Source organism: Osmerus eperlanus, chromosome 1 (genome assembly GCF_963692335.1).
Source record: "Osmerus eperlanus chromosome 1, fOsmEpe2.1, whole genome shotgun sequence".
NCBI lineage: Eukaryota > Metazoa > Chordata > Actinopteri > Osmeriformes > Osmeridae > Osmerus > Osmerus eperlanus.
Window position 1 is genome coordinate 16,764,843 of NC_085018.1, and position 22,717 is coordinate 16,787,559.

The 22,717-nt window shown below is 40.3% G+C and overlaps 1 protein-coding gene across 3 annotated transcripts; it reads right to left on the bottom strand.

Moving 5' to 3' along the window:
• Window positions 1-8,403: 8,403 nt before the first annotated feature.
• hdac11 (histone deacetylase 11) lies at window positions 8,404-22,368 on the bottom strand. 3 transcript variants are annotated; one of them, XM_062464328.1, is made up of 11 exons: window positions 22,137-22,368; window positions 21,704-21,754; window positions 21,391-21,486; window positions 20,938-21,038; window positions 19,767-19,883; window positions 17,215-17,257; window positions 14,441-14,517; window positions 14,165-14,227; window positions 11,653-11,749; window positions 9,971-10,149; window positions 8,404-9,428 (listed from the first exon to the last, which is right to left on the bottom strand). In XM_062464328.1, exons 2-11 carry the CDS (start codon window positions 21,744-21,746, stop codon window positions 9,192-9,194), a joined length of 1,053 nt encoding a protein of 350 aa, XP_062320312.1. In that variant the 5' UTR covers window positions 21,747-21,754; window positions 22,137-22,368; the 3' UTR covers window positions 8,404-9,191. The 3 variants fall into 3 exon arrangements, with proteins under 3 accessions (XP_062320312.1, XP_062320304.1, XP_062320320.1); XM_062464320.1 differs by having other exon boundaries at window positions 21,391-21,539; window positions 22,137-22,367; XM_062464336.1 differs by lacking the exons at window positions 14,165-14,227; window positions 14,441-14,517 and having other exon boundaries at window positions 17,219-17,257; window positions 21,391-21,539.
• Between the last annotated feature and the right edge of the window lie 349 nt (window positions 22,369-22,717).

Consider the following 22,717-nt stretch of genomic DNA (forward strand, 5'->3'; position numbering starts at 1 on the left):
ACCAGGTTCTGAATATCTTTTCAGCATAACACCATGGACTTGAGGTACAGTAGGAGAAGTAAGAATGGAAAGAATATATCCAACTACACCATCATCAGCTCCCCTAGGTCCATATTGTTTTCCAGTGGATGACTCATCACTAGATAATCAAACCAAGTCCCAGCGTCAGTCAGTTTACTCTCGGTGTCCTTGTTTAATCCAGAGTGTAAGAGGCCCAGTAAGAAGAGACAGTGATGCTGTGAGAAATGGGACTAAGGATCCCAGGCCATATCCACAGGACCCAGTCTCAGGCAGGCTATCTACAATGCTGTTTGAGGGACAACTGCAGACATCCACTCTTCCTAGATCCTGGATACAGTTAAAGTGATCGTGACGTATCTGTATGTCCATTTAATAACCAATAACTTAATTATCATTGCCATAATGGTTCTATCGTCAATAGATGAGCCTTGAAAGAGACATCATGCACCTATCCATCACTGGATTGTGTCTCTGGGTTTGTCTTTTAGTTTGTTGATCTTGAAGTCCAATGAGAAGATGATTTTCAGACCCGTTTATCATCCACAATCACACAGACATACACACACACAATGTCAGAACTGGTTTATACAACACTCGTGCATTAATCAGTACGCAGTCGAAGCTCCAGAAGACTGCTATCTTTGCCAGACTAAATAATGGGAAAACATTAGTCTTGTTACTTACTTGTTACTTAATAATATTTTACTTTGTTCAAATAATTATCTGCTGAAATCACAGAGCATTTATGTTTGGCCTTAATGTCAAAACAACAACCTGGCTGATTTAAAGGAGATCAACTCCTTTGACATTTGTGTTGTGTTTGAGCTCTGGATTATGCAGCAGGCCGTGCTTTTGCTGTGTGTCTTAATGAAAGTGGCCAGGGTCAGGCCACCAGGGGCTGGCATATGCTGATGAAGGTGTGTTTTAGGCCAGTCAGAGACTTTTTTTATCAGGTTTAGGATGATTCAAACTTCAGACCACTCCCTCAGGCCCTCTGTCTCTCCTCTCTCTCTCTCTCCTCTCTCTCTGGAGTAGTGACTGTCGTCCCAGATCTCTCTGGGACTACAGGTGCCTCCGTCTGTCTCGTCAGCTCATCAGAATGCCACTGTTTCCCACATGATAACACCAGCAACCATCTGCACAGAAATGCTGATGTCCCCACACTAGCCACACGTTAAGTGCTGTGCCTAGAAACAGCTTGATTGCCTGGGTTGGGAAACTCGCGTTTTTGATGAAAATTGCAGTAAATGCATTCAGGGGAAGTCTGTCAAGGGCTTCTAATTTCATGTGCGCAGACATACAACAATGTCTGTTTTTCTCATACCGTATGTTGCCTTTTGTTCATGGCATTACAAACCCAACTACTACAATCATTCTGACTGGTTCTACTTTCTGATGGTGAATAAAGCCATTACATATGAGGGGGATCATGATTGTGCTTGATGGAGGGTCTAAATGGTCCTTATACCTTCATTCTGTACCACAACTACAGTATGTGACGCATAGCAATCGAGTCCACTTTGTATTTAAATGCTATTGGCAGACTCAGAGGAACACTTCACTATTATTTCAATCAGCATAATCATCTGCAAAATGTGTATAATTGACATTGGAAATAAAAATACATATTGGGTGTGGGTGCAGGAATGTCTGCAGATTGGAACATACAAGCTGGTCTCACCCATTTAGTCCCACTCTTAAATCCAGCAAAATGATCTCCCCTTTTGCCATACAACCTTAAAATTAGATCTCTCTTCAGATCAACTCAATATTATAGCAGACATAAGCTGAATTTTAATGCTTGAAATTATGCTCTGCATGAGGCCATTTATATACTTTGACATACTGGAGCTCCAATTCATCTAGCCTCAGTTGAAGGTTTCTGTTTTGTCTTGCCAAGAATTCCTGCCTGGTATTAGAGAACATCTTCCAGACAGGGGGAGGTTGAAGGCAGCTGACCCATGCTTGGGCAGGAGGGGGACTGGAGAGATAGGAGCAGCATCTGGATGTGTTTGGCTCATCTCTCGATGTGGCTAGATCACCAAGGACAGAAATCACTGGCATATCCTCTACACATGTTTCTGTAAAAACACTCAAATTAAAGATCCAATATTGAAGTCAAATAAAGATGCAAATGCAGGTAAAATACATGTGAATCTTGAGATTTTGTATGAGAACAAACCAAAATAATCTTGTGATATTATATTATATTGTATTGTACAGCATGTGCTATTATTTCAACTGGCATGTGTGCCTTTACATATACAGTTTGACATGGCTACCAGTCTGCATGGATACATGCATACACCCTAACTGTACAGTACGAAACAAACAAAAGAATGAACATCAAAATACAGTACTTGTACCCACTGCAATAGTCATGTGGTTTTCTACCATCCAAAATGTCAGACATCCTAAGACTGATAATATGAAACATACCTTGTAAATAAACAAATCATCCTGTAAAGACATGCTGTTTTCCTGCTTGTTACTGCCCTGACTGAATGTAGATGCTTGGGTGTGGATGGTGGTTGTTTTAAAGGGGAGCTCAGGCAGCTGTATCTGGGTTGAATGAATAAAACCCCTTGGTCTCTGTTTGTATCTTAACGGTCGATCAAACATATCCTGGCATATGCCTTCTTTGTTGTCTAGACAGCAGACTGCCAATATCCAAGAGGAAGACTTTTCATGGGTCAAGTAATCAACATTTGGGACTACAGTACTGTTTATGACCTCCAAAAGCTCTTCTTCCTCCTTTAAATGAACAATAAAGAACGTCTATCAATCAAATACAAAAAATTAAATCTTTTATTTTGTTCTTATTTTAGAATAAGAATGGAAATACTTATTTTTTGTGAAGATACAATGCTTTCTTTGTATGTGTGTCAACATGATAGATTATTATTTGGTTTCCTTTCAGGGGCGGGCATATGCCTCAATGGTTGAAGAAGATGTAATGTGCTATCTGTTAGCTCCTCTGGTTTTGCACCTCTGTCTACAGCTCTGTGGTTCTGTACGTCTGTCTACAGCCCTGTGGTTCTGTACGTCTGTCTACAGCCCTGTGGTTCTGTACGTCTGTCTACAGCTCTGTGGTTCTGTACGTCTGTCTACAGCCCTGTGGTTCTGTACGTCTGTCTACAGCCCTGTGGTTCTGCACCTCTGTCTACAGCTCTGTGGTTCTGTACGTCTGTCTACAGCTCTGTGGTTCTGTACGTCTGTCTACAGCCCTGTGGTTCTGTACGTCTGTCTACAGCTCTGTGGTTCTGTACCGTACCTCTGTCTATATTACATTTACATGTAGTCATTTAGCAGACGCTCTTATCTAGACTTACAGTAAGTACAGGGACATTCCCCCGAGGCAAGTAGTGTAAAGTGCCTTGGCCAAGAACACAACGTCATTTTGCATGGCGGGGAAACAAACCGGCAACCTTTTGATTACTAGCCCGATTCCCTAACCGCTCAGCCACCTGACTCTACAGCTCTTTGATTCTGTACCTCTGCACATCAAACGTGAAGAAAATAAAACAGAGATGCATGTTGTGCACATTAAAGCACTCATCAAAATCAAAATACAATAGAAACAAGGGACTGTCATTTGTATTACTCATAACATGTACTATATGTGTTGAACAAATTATAGACTATAGAGATATAATTCCAATATCAAACATGATAAATCAAAAGGAAGAGCTATGCAAAATAGGAAACTATGCAGAATTTCTCCATACACTGATTGTATAATTTGGCCCAAGTGTTGTGTGGGTTTACTGCTGATGCTTTCAATGGCCACCTGCTGGTTGGAGGGCTATATTACAACTACAATTGATAATTCATGGCCATTTGTGACCAAACTGGACAACTGGAGACATTCTGGGGCAATCAGACCGTCGCTATACCCAAAGCAAGGATCATCCGAACCAAACATAACTACCTGCAATGCATTTAGTAACATGTTTTTATGGATAAAAATGTCAGGCCTTGAAAAATGTATTTTCACTTTCCCGACAACCTCTCAATGCATGACATTTTGAAAGCAATTGACAGCAGGAGAGCACAACATTACAATGGATAATTCAGAACTGAATCATTGAGAGGGAGATGTCAACAAATAATTTCTGATTGTTGCTGCTAGTATTTGAACATACGGCAAATAAGATATATGTGCAGTATTAAAAGCAGTGATGCCATCTGCAAGAAGGAAGCTGCTGTTGTTGGGTGTTGTCGGGAGTTGTAATGTTTGGCAGGGCAATAATGTGATCTCATTGTTTTTGACTCATCGCGTAGGTCACTTTTGGAACAGAGTGTTCGGAGCAGCGCCTGCTTAAATCAAGCTGCAGGACTCCCTTTGACCCCAGACCCAGGACAGACCAGCAGGATCCAACAGGACTCCCTTTGACCCCAGACCCAGGACAGACCAGCAGGATCCAACAGGACTCCCTTTGACCCCAGACCCAGGACAGACCAGCAGGATCCAACAGGACTCCCTTTGACCCCAGACCCAGGACAGACCAGCAGGATCCAACAGGACTCTCTTTGACCCCAGACCCAGGACAGACCAGCAGGATCCAACAGGACTCCCTTTGACCCCAGACCCAGGACAGACCAGCAGGATCCAACAGGACCATGTATGTGCCAAGCACTCTTTGCAAGTGGCACAGTAATCAGAGAGAAATGCGTATAAAGTAGAAACAAAGCCCAAACTCTCCGGGGTCTTGCACAATGTGAAATGGTTTGGTAACCAAGTTCTTTTTGTGTGTGAAGGTCAGTTTTGAGCAGCTATTTCTCTATGTACAAACAAAAGCAGCCACATCTTTCAAAGAGTATCCCATTAAGGAAGGGAACTTTTGCAAATAGTGAAAGAGACCACTTAAAAAACACTTAATATTCTCTTTGCAATGCAGGGGAGCTAATTCATAATCCATCACACATCTTGGACCCCTTTTGTTGCAAGGCATACATAAAATGGGATTGGAGAAACAAAACAACTGAAGATAAATCTCCATTAGTCACTCCAGGAGAAGCCAGCAGGAGGTATGTCTGACACACGATCAGTCTCAACTCACACAGAGGAAGTAATATTTGTCAGCACAAACACACATTCTGAAAGCAGCAGACCTCCTATAAATCCTTTCAATTAGATGTTGAGAGCGGTAAGTGTTTGCTTCTTGTTGAACACAGTAGTAAACACAGGTCTGCAACACTTCAACTCCACAGCTGTCACTGTAGTGTCAGACGAGTGTAGCTGAACTTCCCTACGTAAAACAGAACGGTTCCCTGATCTCTGCCTCACAGTGCCTATATAATTTGCTCCTGCCGCTTCTACTTTGGAAAATCTGTTTGTGAATAAGCGTTTGGTTTGGATCACGGCAGGTATACGTCAGCCTCCGTCAGCCCGTGAGCCTCCGTCAGCCTGTGAGCCTCTGTCAGCCCGTGAGCCTCCGTCAGCCTGTGAGCCTCTGTCAGCCCGTGAGCCTCCGTCAGCCTGTGAGCCTCTGTCAGCCCGTGAGCCTCCGTCAGCCTGTGAGCCTCTGTCAGCCCGTGAGGCTCCGTCAGCCTGTGAGCCTCTGTCAGCCCGTGAGCCTCCGTCAGCCTGTGAGCCTCTGTCAGCCCGTGAGCCTCCGTCAGCCCGTGAGCCTCCGTCAGCCCGTGAGCCTCTGTCAGCCCGTGAGCCTCTGTCAGCCCGCGTGCCTCTGTCACTCTGCTGGAAATTCACTGTGACAGGAATTTTAATAACATCTCCTCCGGTCCAACTTCCAGGGCTTGTGACTTCCTGCGCAGCACAGGTGCCACTTATGGGAGGTAATGGGGCTGTCTGCTGGGACCCGACGTGGCTGGCTGCGGTCCCACTCAGATGAGTGAGTGATGGAGAGTCAGTTAGAATCTGGTCCAACATCACTCTGTGACTTTAATATTTGACTGGGAACGAAAAACGGCAAGAGTCTGAGAGAATGTCTGGCCAAAGTTGGGTCAACAGCTTCCTTAATGAGGCCATTTCAAGCAAAAATAAAGTGATTTTCCAACGTTACAAAAAGTATTTTTGGCCTGGGTTCAAACATACAAATGCTCCACACAGAAGTGGTTGTAGAGGGACTGAGTTATTGGGAAAGAGGCAATGTTAAAATGCACCCTTTTACAGTAGAATGTACCCTTTTACAGTAGGCAACATTGATACTGTACAACTACAAACAGGATGCTGTGTCTATTTTTTCTGTCTTTTACTTCATATAACTGTATTCTGGATGTTTTAAGGATGTTATTACTGCTTCTGACATTTTTCACACATGACTAATCATGACTAATACTGTTTGTAGATCACTCATTTGAGTGACAATCCTGTAATAAATTTCCCACTCATCAGTCATTCAGTCCTCAATAAATGTCCCCAGGAAAATTCTCATAACATGGAAGGAACTGCATCTAGACATCCTCTTGACTAGAGATCTTATCTAGACATCCTATTGAGCTAAGTTCCCTTCATGGCTGCAGGCTGAATTTAAGCACCTAAGCAAGCTCTAATACCTTCGTCTGATCGCATTTCCATCTATATTACAGTGTCACCATGGCATGCATTTTGGTCCTCTTACTCTGAGGGAGAAGTAACAAGAGGCCTGAGGCCCAAAATTGTTTTCTTAATGATGTCAGGGCAGCAGAGGGTGGCAGAGGAATTTTGTGGAGCCATGTCGATATGGCAAAGGTGATGGTAGGATTGAATAAGGGTCACATGATGAATCCCAAAATAAACATGTCAGATTGTGGCATGATGAAGGGGTGTCTGAGAGGAAACCTTTTCAAAGTGAAAACCATTAAAAGCACATTAAAGGCATTACCTCAGGTTCTATAAAAAGAATCATTATTGAACACAGTGCCTCAAGTTAGCTGCCAGTAATGACGTTGGTGTAAAAGTGGAACAGCATGGTGCGGCTATAAAATGTGTTTCAATCCTTTTGTAGTTTTTCAATGGCCAGCTTGTAGGAAGTACAGGTGCTTAGATGTTTATCGCTGTCTCACAAAAACACCACTGGGAGAACTCCATGACATACAGTGGGTAGCGCTGCATTAAAATGCATCATTGTTTAAGCATATTTGGTCAGAATATAACACAACTATAGACAACAAAAAGTTGATTTGTTAGGATTTATTACATGTTATCATTTGTGCCATTTGTGATTTTGTCATAGGAGTACAATGACCAAAAAATCTAAATCTTAAATAGACAATATGTTTTGGCTGTTTCATTTAATTTCCAAGATGCAGACAAAGAACTCATTAGGTTGATATACTCTGTATGAACCACATATAGGTGCTATTTTAGAGTTATAATTAAATATAGAGATGATGACAATGTGTCCACCTCCATTCACAAGCAGCACACTTCTTAAAAGAGTCTTGAAATGAGCAATGACATTGTTCGTCTGATTAGTAATCCATCTAACAATATCCAAAACCAAGAAGGGTACATTTCATGTTTTATGACATGTCCTTCAAATACAGGCTCTCTTCTCTGCCTTTCTTTACGCCTCTCATTGGTCTAGATTGACATTAATGTAGGATAACAAATATCCAATACCTTTAAAAATCCTTACAGGCATGACTGTTTACACTTCCAATAAAGCAATTTACATCAAAATTATCTCAGGGATTTTATTCCATAACTTAGTTTATTGTCCATGTCATCATACAACTCTCAAACCATCGTACCAGCAATTTGGTCAATGATTTCCTCTTTGAACCCTTGACATTAACATTTGTCTCCTTTGGAAAACCTTCATGAACACTTCTCACACTTAAGTCAAGCACCTGGTACTCAGGAGGAAGATCAAAATGGGCCTGTGATTTCACTCCGTTTGTGATGGATTGGTGCAGTCACTGTGTGTGTGGAAGCAACAAAGCAAGAGTGAAAATCTCTAATGGGTAAAATAACATTTTTACTTGAGCTAACCATGAATCTGTGCTAGTACCTTTACCTTGTAATCAAGGCATTGTTTTTTTGTCTAGTTAACACATGAAAATTAACTTAACTTGACCTCAACAGAGTTGAAAAAACAGAAGAGCCGACCAGACAGTGTAATCTCTAGCTCTCGCTGTGAAGTGCTCAGTCTGGAAAATAGTTCCAGGTGCTCAATTAATCAACCTGTGGATAAATAAGTCAAGCCCCTATAATTTATACAACTCCAGGGACATCTGCTCACAACCATGAGTGAACATGGCAGACAGTAAAATACAAATTAAAGTTTGCATTAATGGTACAAAATTCACAGAATGAAGAAGGTACAGGCTTGTTCATCACCATTTTCATCTCAAGATGACAGAACCATTACATCTATTTTTTTAAACAATAAGGCATTTTTATAAGTTCAGAACAGAAATTGTATTTTGTTTCAGGTCCCATTGGAAAGGTCTTAGTCTTATGCTATTACATTGTCATATTAAAGAGGGAAGGCTCATATGAAACACAACAAGCGCAGCTACAGTAGAGATACTAGTAAACTGGTAAAGTGCAAATGTATCTATGGTTCATTAATCAAACACCATTGTCATTAGAAACACAAAATCAGTGATTAAAGACAGAAACATTAGTCATCCCTTATATTTCCACTCTCTCGTGTAATTACCTTGCTTTTAGACTGACTCAAATCAGGTAAGAAAATAATGAACAAAAGAAAATAAACCAAGAATACTGGCATAAATCTTGGGATACAGAGGATTACAATATGAAATCTTTACTTACTGTTCTGGTCATCTGATTTCATGGCGTGCAAAGTAATTACTTTCTGGAATGTTGACTTTCATTGAAATGAAACAAAAAACTAATTATTCTCTCGTTATGAAATATTTATGAACTGTCAATATTGGAAAAAGTCTAAATGTCTGTACAGAAGTCATTATTCCCTTTGAATCCTTTTGCCAACTCATGCAAAATTAAAAGACCATCCACTAAAATTATTTCTGTTGTTGTTCTGCATGTGCAACAGGCAATGTGTAAACCCCCTCATATATATCCAATGAATCCCCCTGTACTGAAATATTAACAGGTTTAGTACCAACATTACAATGTACTGTCCCAGCCTGATATGGTAGCCCAACACCTTTCTCCTTTGTATCTGCACATCAAGTAAGTCTATTACAATGAAACTACTGCAGTCACAGATGTAAACCAGAATCAGACGCATTCAGATGGCATTGAGTACTGACCCTGCAGACATGTGGGTAAAACTTAGTGGCCCTACCCCATCTGCCAGCCCCGTCCCCTGGTCATCCCCTATCAGGCCCTGGCGCTGCAGGTTGAGTATGGAGTCAGCAATTATGCGGGCCGTCTTCTTCTGGTATCCCCCTGACGTCACCATGAGAATGGGTATGCCCCGTCTCCGAGCTGCCCTGAAAACAATCTCATCCCTCTTTACTATCCCCTGAAGAGAGGAGAGAGGAGAGGGGAGGGGAGACGAGAGGTCTGTCAGTCTTTTCATGACCAATGATGGAAACCAGCTTGTCTAAATCTTGCAGGGCAGCTAATGTGATGTTTACATCTGTGTTGTATGTTTATGTCCCCTAAAGGATTTGGCGGATATTTCATGAATTCATAAGAAGGAGCAAAACAGAGGAGCCTGGGAGGAAAGAAAGATATTGTGTTCATCTAGGGACTGGGTGGGATCTCATCTGTCATGATGAAATAAAGTCATGGGGCTGGTTCCTATCCAAAAATTGGGAGTGCACATTTTTCACAGATGAATAGCTTTTGGTCATTGTTACATCAGCCAGAAAATAAAAGCCAATAATTTCACTACTGAAATCTATTTTGGATGTTCACCTGAATTCCACTGTGGCTTCCAAAGATATTGTTGACTTTTTATCTAAACTTTTACTGTACACATTACAATAATATCAAGAATACAAGGCAATTACCAATACTAAGTGATGCCATATCTTTGTGTATGTGTACCTATTGTAGTACCTGTGGAGAAATGGCCAGACCTCCGAGGGGGTCACCATCCAGGATGTCTGTCCCAGCATTGTAGATGATGATATCAGGCCGCACCTCATTGAGGGCCCCCTCAGAGTGGAGCTCCACCTTTTGGAGGTACTCAGAGTCCTCTGTCCCCCAGTCCAGCTCCACCTTCCTCTTAATGGCCCCTGACAAGACATGGTTAGTCCTGTCAAGTCTTTTACCATGCACTTTTACTCACAGTAATACTGTTGGATAATGTAATAAACAACTGAATGTCACAAAAGTTTATTGTAGTGGCTTATGCAATGCAGAAGGTGTAAAACTAAGTGGAGTTTTCTCTTGAAATGTAACTAAGCAACATATAATTAAATCCTTAAACACATTTTAGATAAGCAAAGTTTCTATTCCCCCACTTAATTACTATATAAAGTACAGTATATAAAAGAAATATGTAGTATGTAATTGGCAAAAAAATAAGTTAATTGGCTTTTATCTCTTCAATTCCATAATTAAGTAAAGAATGGGTAGAAACAATTCATTTGACTATTTGAATTGAAGTTTATTAGCAGCTGTCAATAACTGGCATTTAAGACTTTCAATGACATATGAGGACTTGTGGGAAAGCAGTGTCCACTACTATGGTGTTTTGTCTTTGAAGTTACTTAAACGCAAAATAAATTATTCTCTGCAAGAGAAAACACAAAGCAGGGTGAGGTTCTAAGGGCTTTATAATGAACAACCAGAATTTGCATGGTCTTACGTTAACTTTGTCACAAGGAGCTATATAAAACTATCTCCTATTATTCAAAGAGTACAGTAGCATGCAATTAAAACTATAAAATCTAAAGTCCATTTTAATAAAGCCACACAACCATTACAGTGAGTATTCTTAATGGTGAGATTAAGTCATTGTATGTCTGTCATCTTCACTGTACTGACAGACTAAATGTGTTATGCTTTTATTTTATTGTTAAATGGTCTCTCAGGTGACAGAGATACTGCAATCTGTGAGCAGAGGTGCTGCAGTAGTGTGGATGGATCAACAGAATTTTTAACAGAATAATTAAGCATAATTAAAATGGCAGTCAGTGACATCTAGGGGCTGGAACAGGAGGAAACACCAGCTCTCCTGTTCAGAGCAGCAGACTCTTCTCATCTAAATAGAAAGGCTGGAATTCTGTCTGTGTGCGTCTGTCTGTGTCTCAAGAACTGGGCACTGTATGAAGTAGACATTTTCCATGTGGATTGCTCGGACCCAGGGACGTGCAGTGTCGCCTCTGATTTGTTTGGATGAGGGGTTTGCGACTAAAAATATAAATATATAAACAAGTTTGCCGCCATGTAGAGCTGCACCAAGCAATGGAACCATATATCTCACAAGTAATAAATATAACTGCATCTTGTTAGCCACCAATGGGCACTGCACTAGCATTTGCCGCCAACAACAGATACCACCAACATGCATCGCAATAGTGTGCGCCACCAACAGCCACAGTATTAGTTTGATTAAAGCACAAAAGATCACTGGGTCACCTTGATTAAAATATATATTTTGGATACTTATTCCATTTAGGTAAAAATTGTCTTTTGTAAGAAAAAGTGTCATGTGTGGTTCCCTTGCAACAGAAGGGCAGTTCCACACCCCATCGGAAATATGTAAGCGGACAAGATGTTCTGGTTTGACTCACTCTTGGCATAGCCATCTCCAGGATAGATGTAGCGATTATAGACATCCATGATGAAAACCCGTCTGTCTTCCAGGAAGTCCCTCTCATGTCCATTTCCCTGTAACACAGTGAGGAACATACTAACATAAAGTTAGGGAATAAGGGTAGGAATAACACCTGTAAACACCGGACCCATAAACTATTACTGTATGTCAGTGCCCAACACCTTTGGTGGGCACTGGTGTACCCATTGGGGTGTACATGGAAAGGTGCATCCAAATTACATGCCCATCCTATACATCATGTTACGTTCCAGTGTTGATAGATTCCATTTAGAGAAATGTGTCTACCTCTGATGGCCTCTGAGAGTGAAGGGTAATATGGGACATACATATTTCTGGGATGTCCATGGGCATAGAAACTCATACCAAAGTCACAGCAACTCAATCCTTCTTTACTTCTACCCATCCATTTGTCATCTAAAGTCTCTGGGTGCCAGGCTCAGTATTAATGCCTCAAAGGCAGAAGAAATGGACCTGCTGATCCATTTGGTCCACGCCAGCCTGCAGGGCTTTGAGGGATCCAGGGATGTGAAGCTCAGTGCAGACATTCACATCCTCTAGATCTGAACAAATGTGTCCATAGATCTCTAATCAGACTGCCAAAGGCCATTCATCAAGCAGAAACAGGATTGTACAACACAGAACATCCTAAAACGGTCCTCTACACGGGAGAGACTCATCCATGTGAAATGACAACAGAAGACTTCCATCACTGCAATCAAATAATCAATCATTGCATAACCTGACTGTCTCAGGGAGAGAGAGGGATTATGTTCAGTCAAACGTACATACGGTAGTTCTTAGTTTGGACACAGAGGAAAATGCAAGAGTCCTCTATTGGAATTTTGTAAAAAGTAATAAAATAAGTGTTGGTATGGTGTTTCATCAGGCATGCTTGGATATCTGCATGTGCATGTTAAGGTACATGTGTACACTATGTGTCTTGAACACTGTGATGTTGCGTGAGATTCCACTCTCTTGGTGACCTTGTAATGTTTGTTAATCTTACCGGCTTGTCAGAGTTTTTACAGAAGCAATTGGTTGTCTCATTAAATGAGAAACACAATTTAACCATAATCTGAATTCACATGTGCAGAGACAAGAGCACTCCAGAGTGTAATATGCTAGCACCTTAATTAGGATCTTCACAAACTCACCACCCCCAACACACTTCCTCCTTCCCTAAACTGTGCTGAGGGGGCATTTTAGGTCAATTTTTATGCCGTCAAGCACATTTGGTCTTTTGTTTTCTGGACAGCCTTCATGAATTATTTACTGCATGAGTATTGATTGGATCCCTTGCATAAGTCAATAGTTAGAAACAATCATTAGGATCAAGCCATGCTTCAAAATGAATAAAGCTGTACTTTGGACATTTGCCATGAACCTTGGCAACCTTGAACCACTGTCAATGTTAACAATCTTTGCAAGACTAATTGGTTGTGGATATGAGTCATCTTAAATACACCACAACTCGGACAGAAATATGCTAATCAGGCCTCCTAAAATATCAACAAAAATGCTTCGCTAAAAAATCGTTAATAAGAACAGACTATTTATATAGCAATAGGATGAAGACACAGTGGTCCTTGAGTTAGCATATTACTGATGACAATACTGAACTGACCATCTCCACAGGGTCAGTTAGGGCCTCTGAGATATTGTATTGACATTGAATACAGGGACAATTCCAAACTGGCATTTCAGAACAGACCTCTCCCAATCCAGAAAGTTTTTACTTTACCACAGTCCTTCTGTGTGCTGTGAGTTGCTAGATTGCACCAGGGAATAATGTGCCTGGTGTCTGGTTTGTGACTGCTAGTTATGTACCCATGCTCTGTGTGCTGATTGCCTATTTGGTGGGTTGTGCTGATCCCATCCAGTCCCACACACACACACACACACAATGTGACTTTGCCAGAGTGGTAGAGCAGTACAAGTACTGAAGCTTGGAGGCAAAAACATCGACTTTCATCTTGCCCTACTATGGAAAAAAGTTACACTATCTGAGACAAAGTCAATATGAGCCCAATTTCTCTTCCTAACTATGCGATATTGTGAAGTAGTCCTGAATATACGACCATGGTTGAGGTACAGTATATTCATAATTTGATCCCAATCACATTTAAAACTCAGTGGATCTAAATTACAGCTAAATTAAACTCAAATTAAACAAAAAAGTTAATTCAGAATAACATTTATCAGCTTTTATATTAGAAACTACAAACATCAAGGTAGAAATGATATTTGTGATCAAAAGCTGCATACAGAAAATAATTCCTTTGATGATCTTATCCCTTTTAACAAAGCTGATTTTCACTGCCTATCAACTAAGTGTGAGAAAGTGAACTCTTGCTTGGAGCCAGTTCTGTGTTCTCATGGATCAGCACACTAAAACAGATGGTCTTGTCATCCTTTTCTGAAGAAGCAAGGATGTATTGACAGTCAGATAAGAAATAACTATGGCTCACCTGATGAGCATCCAGATCGATGATAGTGGCCATGGAAATACCCTCCACTCTCTCAAACAGAAACTGAGATATGAAAAGACCAGAAAAAACATTCATAATGAATAGTACCCGTTTCAATTGTAGATCAATATAATTTCAATACTGGTTAAGGTCTATTGCAAATCATCATTTCACCTCATACAGTACATTTCACACATTCCAGCATTTAATGCAACCTTGATGCATTTTTAACAACTAGACCTTGACATAAAAGGACCTGCCCCCTTTTCACAGTACCTTTATCGCTAGTGTGACGTCTGCGTAGGCACAGAAACCCCCTCCCTTGTCACTGGAGCAGTGATGGAAGCCCCCGCCTTGAACAGAAGGCAAAGCTTAGTGTCGGGGACATTAAACAGCCACCGCACTGTGTATCGCACACTTCTATTGTTCAAAACAACCATCATTTGCTTTTTTTTCTTGTTTGAAAATAGGTGTCCTATGGAAGAACAGTATATTGTTACTCTAAAGCTCAAGAGTACAGTCTAAAGCTCCAGTAAAATGAAAAAAAATTGATATCTTGCTCACAAAATGTATGTTTTCTCACCATTTTATTCCCACCATGTGTTGAATAATTGAATCATTTTGGAATTTGGCTGGTCCCTATAGCCAATAACGTGTCGACAGTACAAACGGGGGTTGTGTGAAAAAAGTGAGTGCAGAGACAAAGACAACCTAACTCAAAGGCTGCGATGGAAGTTCACCTATGTAGAGATAAAACAATACAAGATTTATGAAGACACTCATCATCCCCCATGGATTGTTACTAGAACTGTGTGTGAGGATTAAGCAGCGACTGTCAGTGCATCTTCGTCTGGGGGCTCGAGAACACTTCAGCAATGCAGGCCAGGTTCAATTGGAGGGATTGAGGCAGGAACCTCTCAGGTATGAGCTGTATCCAAAATATATTTCCTATATTGTAAAACCTCTGTTGATATGACACATAGTTGATGATCTGCAAACCCACAAATAATTGTGTAAAGTCTTCAGTTGAATAAATGTATGGAAATAATCTATTTCTGTAATTAATACACTTCAGATCAAATAAATATGATTTATTATTTCCCATAGGCGCTTTGGTCTTGACCTCCAAGTCCAGCAGAATGGGTTTGACACGGACAGAGTCGCATGCATGACCAACGGCGAACCTTTGTCCCATAACATGCCAACATTCTTTACTGCTATGACGTCTATGGGCTGTGGGTGTGATACCCTGTTTTTTTGCCATAAACTAATCTTGCTCTCCATCACATTGCCAAATGTCCTATAGTATCTACTTTGTAATATCCAAGTGTGTATCATAACCCATGGCAATATTGAGAAGGCATACAAATATTTACTTTTATCTCTATACTTCCTGCCTAAATGTACTATGCCTATATGCCACTCTGTGTAACACCAACAGTCTCTGGAAGAGGGGATCCCTCACTATATCGCTCCTCCCTAGGTTTCTTACATTTAGTTTTTGTTTTTCCTTGAGGGTTATAGGTACAGATTTATGGGCATAGGATAGGATTTGATTTGTGCAGAACACCACATTTCATGAAGGAAGCACTATAGTTCTGATGACTGTATTGTAGTCCCCATTTTTATGCCCCCAATTCTTTCTATTACAACTAGGGACATTGACAGAATTGATTGCATGCTTGTTGTCTCGAAAAGGTGGGGACTAATACGGTGTGATGAGCCAGGTCTTTACTGGATAATCACTGTCTCCTATCAGCCACCCGTCCATAGCTTCACTCTGGAAGGCAGAAGCTAATTTTGTAATATAAAAGAATCATGTGCCCATCTGGGGTAAATGCATACAGTACACGTGAGTAACGTGAACATAATAGAAACCCTTGATCTATGAATACATTCTATTGAATGACCGCTGGTATTTATACAAATTGTGGTTTTGGAAAATTGCATAGTGTAACAACTTGCTGATTAGGAGATGGTTTGGGAGGAGGGAAAACGCTGTTCTGGTGCAGCGCTCCTCCTCCCGACACACCCACTACTGGCCCCGCCTACTCAATGGCAAACTTTGCGGCATCTATTCAAAACGCAGCTGAAGTGGCAAGAAAAATATCAAATGCCCGGAGGCTGGAGCGATACCCATGAGAAAGTTGCATGACTAAAGAGCGGCAGCATGGTCACACCAAAAGTGACTTCTGGGTCTTTGGGGACAGAGTGATTACGAAGTGGCCTTTAAATTGGAGTCATTCATATGTATTCAGGTTAGAGCTACAGTCCCCTTTGCCCGTCTGTGGTTAGGCTAATTAAATAGTTTTGTGGAGCTGCATCTAGTAATAAGAGATTGGGGGGAACTTGATTATCATACAATTTTCAGCAGCATAAAATAACCCACCAAAATTATCCTTTAGGCATTATTCATCCACCTACAGTATATCCTTACTGTTCAGAAGTAGGCAAAAATCCATACATACTATGTATGCTTTTAAATCGCCTTGAGATCTCTATTAAAATTGTGTTTATTGATGCAAAACAACAAGACATATTTTCCTGATTCATCAACAGAGCTTTAAGTGGCTGAGTAAGCAAGAGCTGCAGAAAAATGTCTGATGATGCAATTTCCTCTCCCAGTTGACACAAATCGGAAAAGAACTAACCTTGGTTAGCCAAACACCTCCTGCTAATCACAACTAGATAAACCCATTTGACTATAGATGGTTGTCTAGAGGAGAGACAAAGCCAAAAGCCCTTCTCTCCTGCCATTCTTCACACAGTCTCTGTAAAGTGACTGGTAACCCTTTTAGTTAGCTTTGTCCAATAAAGTGCCATATTCAATAATAAAAAAAGTAATCTGGCATTAATTTAAAAAAGAAAAATGCCTTTATTACAAAGTTGTGAAGCATTAGATTTAATGTCACGGTGTAGTCAATGAACTGATAGAATATAGTGGGTATCTCAGTTCCCACATTAGAGGCTTCCCACTTGGGTGCACAAAGATTGATTGTCTAATTACAGGTCAGGTCCGTCTCTGAAAGAATTAATGAAATTGAACTTACCTACGTTTATTGCCCATCCTCGGTCGATGGCCAGCTTTCCTGCCTGGAGAAAAGACAATACTTCTTATTGCTTAGACACACAGAAGTATACATTGCTACAATATTCTTACTCATGTTAGTCACGTCCTCCCATATAATAACATTAATCTTTAAATTGGGATATAGAAGTATTTGTAGTGTAGTGTGTTGGTGCTCAGTGGGTGTGCTTGATGTCATTACCTAATCTTAGAGAGCGAAACACATAAAAAGCGGGGAGAAACTCTTCAGATATGCCAGCACACGTGGAGCAGTTCCTCCTTGATGATTACATCAAGCCCAACAATGAGTTTAGATACACTCTACACAACAATGGCTTATCCCAAGACTACAGGACTGCTTGGCTTTTACCACTCAGATTCTGGCTTAATCCCCTGACTGTGATCCGTGCATGAGCAGCATGTTATCTAATCACACTTGATTTACATTTACATTTACATTTGATGCCAAGTAATCACGTTGTTGGGACATACGTATCTCTTTGGAACTACTTGAAATGTTTCGAACCAGTCATTTAGAATAAATCGTTCTTGATCCTAAAAAAATCAACTGTATGTTTTAAAATCTCTTTCTTAGGAATCTTGTGGATGCAGTGAAACCATATACCGGTAGTGCTAAAACACCATGCAAACCCCCAAAGACAAGGAAAAGAATAAAGTATATAAAAAGCCATACTGTTAGATGCTCAATAGCAGCTATTCATTTCACAGAGAGATTAAGCCTTTTTTTAAATTAAAATAGAGAGCTGAGAAGTTGCTCCCAGTGGCACTCAGTTTACAGGAACCCTGAAGGTAGGAGACGAGAGTTGAGGGCTGTGTGTAAAAGCCAATATGTATCGCTGATGGAAAAGTAATAACACATATTAGCATGTATGCACGCACACTGCCTGGGTTGTGCCACTCAACCCTACCTAGGGAGAAAGACACTCATTCTAGTCAAAGGCACCAATCAGTTTTTTTTTAAACACTGTATTTTTTTTTGGAAGACTGAATTATGCTCTGCTTCAATCATAGGTCTCAAGGATTTGCATGACGCTCGTGTTGTGTAATCCTACCGATTGGGAAGCAAATGAAAGAAATGCTGAATCATATTTTTTTATCATGCATAAAGTATATCAAAAGAGTGAGCTGACACTAATGGTTTCATATACGTACACTACATTCGATCCAAAGGTCCTCACTGCTTATAGTTTGTTAAACCTGACTCCATGATGACCTTTTAGCACAATTTGCCAGAAAGACACCTCTCACATGTTCTGCTGAATATGCCTTAACCAGTACTACCAGAACAGCCCCAATCATGGGTGTGATGCTGCAGCAAGAGAGAAAAAACTGAAAAAGTTCATCTCCATCACATTGACTACATGAGTAGGCTTTGCGATTGCTTGTGATAACGCAGAACTATCAGCAATTGGTGAGTTGGATTTTGTTGGAATCGAAGTGCCAACCAAACCATAACTTGAGTTACAAGTAATATTGACAGTGCAACCAGTCTTGATCTCATCGCAAGTGTGTAATTAATAGAAAACATAATATCAATACAAAACATTATATTAATATAAAACAGAAAATGAATACAATTACCAAATAACAAGGAGCAGAAACTCAGTAGAACTACAGAACTACAGTTGTATCTCCTAAGCAAGATGGGTACAAAGTAATTTGTGCTAATAGTTATTTCAAATGAGTAATTTTCACTCTGTGGTTTTGCTACCTGTACTGTTAAATCCCTGGGAGCGCCTTTATCCCCGATGTTCAAAACCATGAAAGCAGCTTGCTCTTCCCAATGTTATGCTATCTCCCTCAGGTGTGGGCCCAAAATGAAGCTTTGCACCGTGTCCTTAAAATACTGGCATTTTCATAAAACATCAAGTACAATGAATTTTGCTAACATGGCTAAAGATGATGACTGTTTTACAAAGGTAGCATTCAGGAGCTAAACTATTTCAGGAGATTATATTTAGAGTAGAACAGTACTGACTCTTCTGACTTCTATACACAATTCTGGAACAACTTGTCCTGGACAAGACAGGCACCACAACAACATAATCTTGAGCCAATAGTCTCCAATATGGGAGATTAATCATGGTACAACTCATTAAATCTAAATATTACAGAGCTCACCACCTTTTTAAAGGCATGAGTTTGATAATGTATTGCTGAAGCATTTCATAACGAACGTGTTTTATAATTACAAGTTAAAGAAAGGTTAAAAGAGTGTTTGGCAACACTTCCTAAGAATGCTTTCTATAATGAATAATAGAGACATGTACAAGGCCGTACAAGGTACTTATGAGCCTCTTATGCTCTACTCAATGTTCTAGAGTGAGTCATGAGGAGCTAAGGTGTCATCCTGAATACTGGATAACTCAAATAGCTTTTCTGAGAGAAACGGCCCCTTTCACTAGAAGGCAATATTTTAACGAGTGAATGTGTTTCTAACGCATTCTAAAGTGATTAATGATAGGAAGTTACTTAATCTACGGTATATCTTTTTTTATTCTATGCAAATCCTACCATTATTGTCCCTCCTGTCTGTGTCCGCAGAGGTCTCAGCACCTTCCTTTGCACCAGGAAATTAGGCAAGAACAGGAGTGGAGGGATCTCTGTGATGGTTGCCACTACTAGTGACCACTAAAATGCAAACAAAAGCCATAAATATGAAAGAGTTCACACCTTTCCAAAATTAATAGCAGTTATACAGTAGAGTTCAGTATATCAGCTGACAGTCAAACATATAATAACATACACTATGTGGAAATTAATTATGATTGATACTGTACATCTGGCTTTGAATATGGTGACTATTTTAGAAGGACTCTGGTGGCAAAATTGTATTATCATGGCATGTCTCCCATCTCAAATATGATCCAAGGAAATATACAATCAATGCATTCTTTCACAGCAGAACACTGAGGTACCTCTCTTGGGCTCTCCAAGATCTGTATGGTTCTGCATGCATTAAAAGAAGAGAGAATAAATACATAGGTATTCTAGGACACAACTTCCTAAATATCAGTCTGTGGCATCCCTACAGTACACCAGAGACAATAGCATGATAGAGCATGTCTCATCACACACTGTGTCAGAATTCCTCTTTACGTACTTATGAGAGTCTAGAAATGCTCAGCAGAAATAACTGATTATGTTCTGCTTTCAATTTCTGATGCATTTCAACAATGATGCCTCCTCCACTGTGTCTGCCCCATCCAACCAAGCAACTCAATTGGCGTATTATTCATGGAAGCCGCTGAGAGAACGGAGAGATCTGCTCAACATACTGTGACCTGATTGATTTGGATGTGAATCAAGGCCCCCATGGGATAATCTGGTGCATTCTAATTGCGTACTCACTCTGTCCATCACTGTTTGAATAACAATATGGTAAAGGGAAAGCACAATGAAGTCCTTTTAAAATCAAATAAAAACGTAACTGGATTTCACGATTTACACATGACACATTAACCTTAATTCTTGTTCCCCAGCGGACCCTTAAACATAACAAAGCCTAAGGTCAATTCATCTGTTTATGATCCTTAAGATCGGTTCATGATTCTTCATTAGTACCTTCCAGTGTGTAATGGAAAAAGAAGGAGGAGGGAACGGACATGTGGAGGACGGAGAAGGGGATAACTTGAGGATTGGTGCCCAATGCCATGGTAAAATACAGAAGAGCTACCTATGGTACCTTTAGTTTTCTGAGATATTGTTTGGTGTGAACTACGAGCAGGTCTTCATCAGTAGCTTCACGGGCCTCTACTAGGTTCCCCTCAGTGATGAACTGCTCCTCTGAGAGGAAAAAGCATGTCACATGTCACATAACACAGTGTTGAAAAGTGCAAAAAGGACAGTAGACCATGTTGACAACAAGTTCACGTTAAGTCCTGCCAGAGAAACATTCATGCCTTCAGCTAAAAGACAGGACAGCAATGTGTATAATACCTGCAGAGGCTCCCTGAGGGAGTTCAACACTCTCTAATTATCTCTGCTTCACTGCTCAGATTCTCTCTTCTCCAGGAGCCTTTCCCACACCTTGACTCACTCCTCTCTAAGAGGAGATTGGAGTCATCCATAAATTATACTATGCCCTGCTCAAGAACACTTGACTTGTGGTCTGCCATGGTACATTTGTTGTGCCTACCTTTCAAAAAGTGAATGACTTTTCCCCACTTGCCAGCATCAAAGGGATGGAGTTTTTCAAGACCCATAAAGGTGATGTTGTAATCTGGAGAGTAAACTATGGGCATACACGTTGAAGGGACCTCAATGTACAGGTCAGTGCGGTGAAGGCTGAAAAAGCAAGTATGAACATTTCAAATGATTACGGTATGTGTAATTATTGGAATACCAATTATGGGGACCTGCAATGATGACTGATTGTGAATAAAAAGCATTTTAATTAAAGGGTTATAACAACTTTTTTCCAACTTCATTGATGTCATTAATAAACTTACCAATTTTCAGCTTCATCGTCTTCTTTTTGAGACATCTTTCCATGCAGTATACTATTATTTAAAATGAAATAGAAAAGACCAGTTTCTCATTAGCATTTGCATGCATGTAAAAAGTAAGTACTTTTATATACTTTTAAACCATGCGATGTTGAAATAAATCTAGAGAAACAGACAGGCCTGCCTGATTATATCTGACTATGATTGTGCGATTGAAGAAGGTAAAAACTACATAACCCAGATGTCTTTCTTCCAGCAGCACATGCGCATTGGAATTTCTTTAGGCGTAATTCCAAAGGAAACAATTCTTCTCTTTTTGTTTCGTTATCGTTATTTCACACATATTACTACATTATAAAACATTAGGAAGATTTTTCTGCAGATGGGATATAGCCGGCACTGACACAATACACACTTTGTTAAAGCGACAACTCACCTGCTAGCCATAGTAATCTCTCCTAAATATATCGGGTAAACAAAGACTCATGCTTAGGATCTTCAATGTTAAACTTGTAGGTGGTTAATGCGAGATAACACTTTGCATGTTGCCTTTGTAGTCTGAAAACTGGGAGGCGATTTTTCTTTCACATAGACTTCCCCATCTACTAATACGACCGCACGCACGCACAACTGCAATCGTGTTACGTTCGCCGCGTACTGGTTGTACAGGCCCATTACATTGTCATGAAGAGGATACTTTATGGTTAAATATTACATAATGACGCTAGTGCATTCATTATGTTTTTGGTAGATATGTTCTACTTTTTGCAGAAACACGATATGAAAGCAGTTTAAAACCCATTCCTTAATACATGCAGGATAAAGGATTTGCGGTTACTCAAATTGACGAGCGCTACTCAAAGTCACTCTTTCCAAATGGGATGCATAACTAGCTTATCATACACGATGGTAAACATCAGTAGGCCTACGTAAACATATGTGACGTTGCAACCCAATACTGTAATATGCAAAATGCAAAGCAGAGTGATGGCCAAGAAAGCACTAACTTGAAAACTT

What these genes read in the sequence shown, in the direction of transcription:
- hdac11 (XM_062464320.1), bottom strand. An exon ending in ACGTCACACTAGCGATAAAG is followed by an intron (nt 14,228 to 14,440) that starts GTACTGTGAAAA and finishes TTCATATCTCAG; the next exon opens with TTTCTGTTTGAGAGAGTGGA. An exon ending in TCGATCTGGATGCTCATCAG is followed by an intron (nt 11,750 to 14,164) that starts GTGAGCCATAGT and finishes ACTGTGTTACAG; the next exon opens with GGAAATGGACATGAGAGGGA.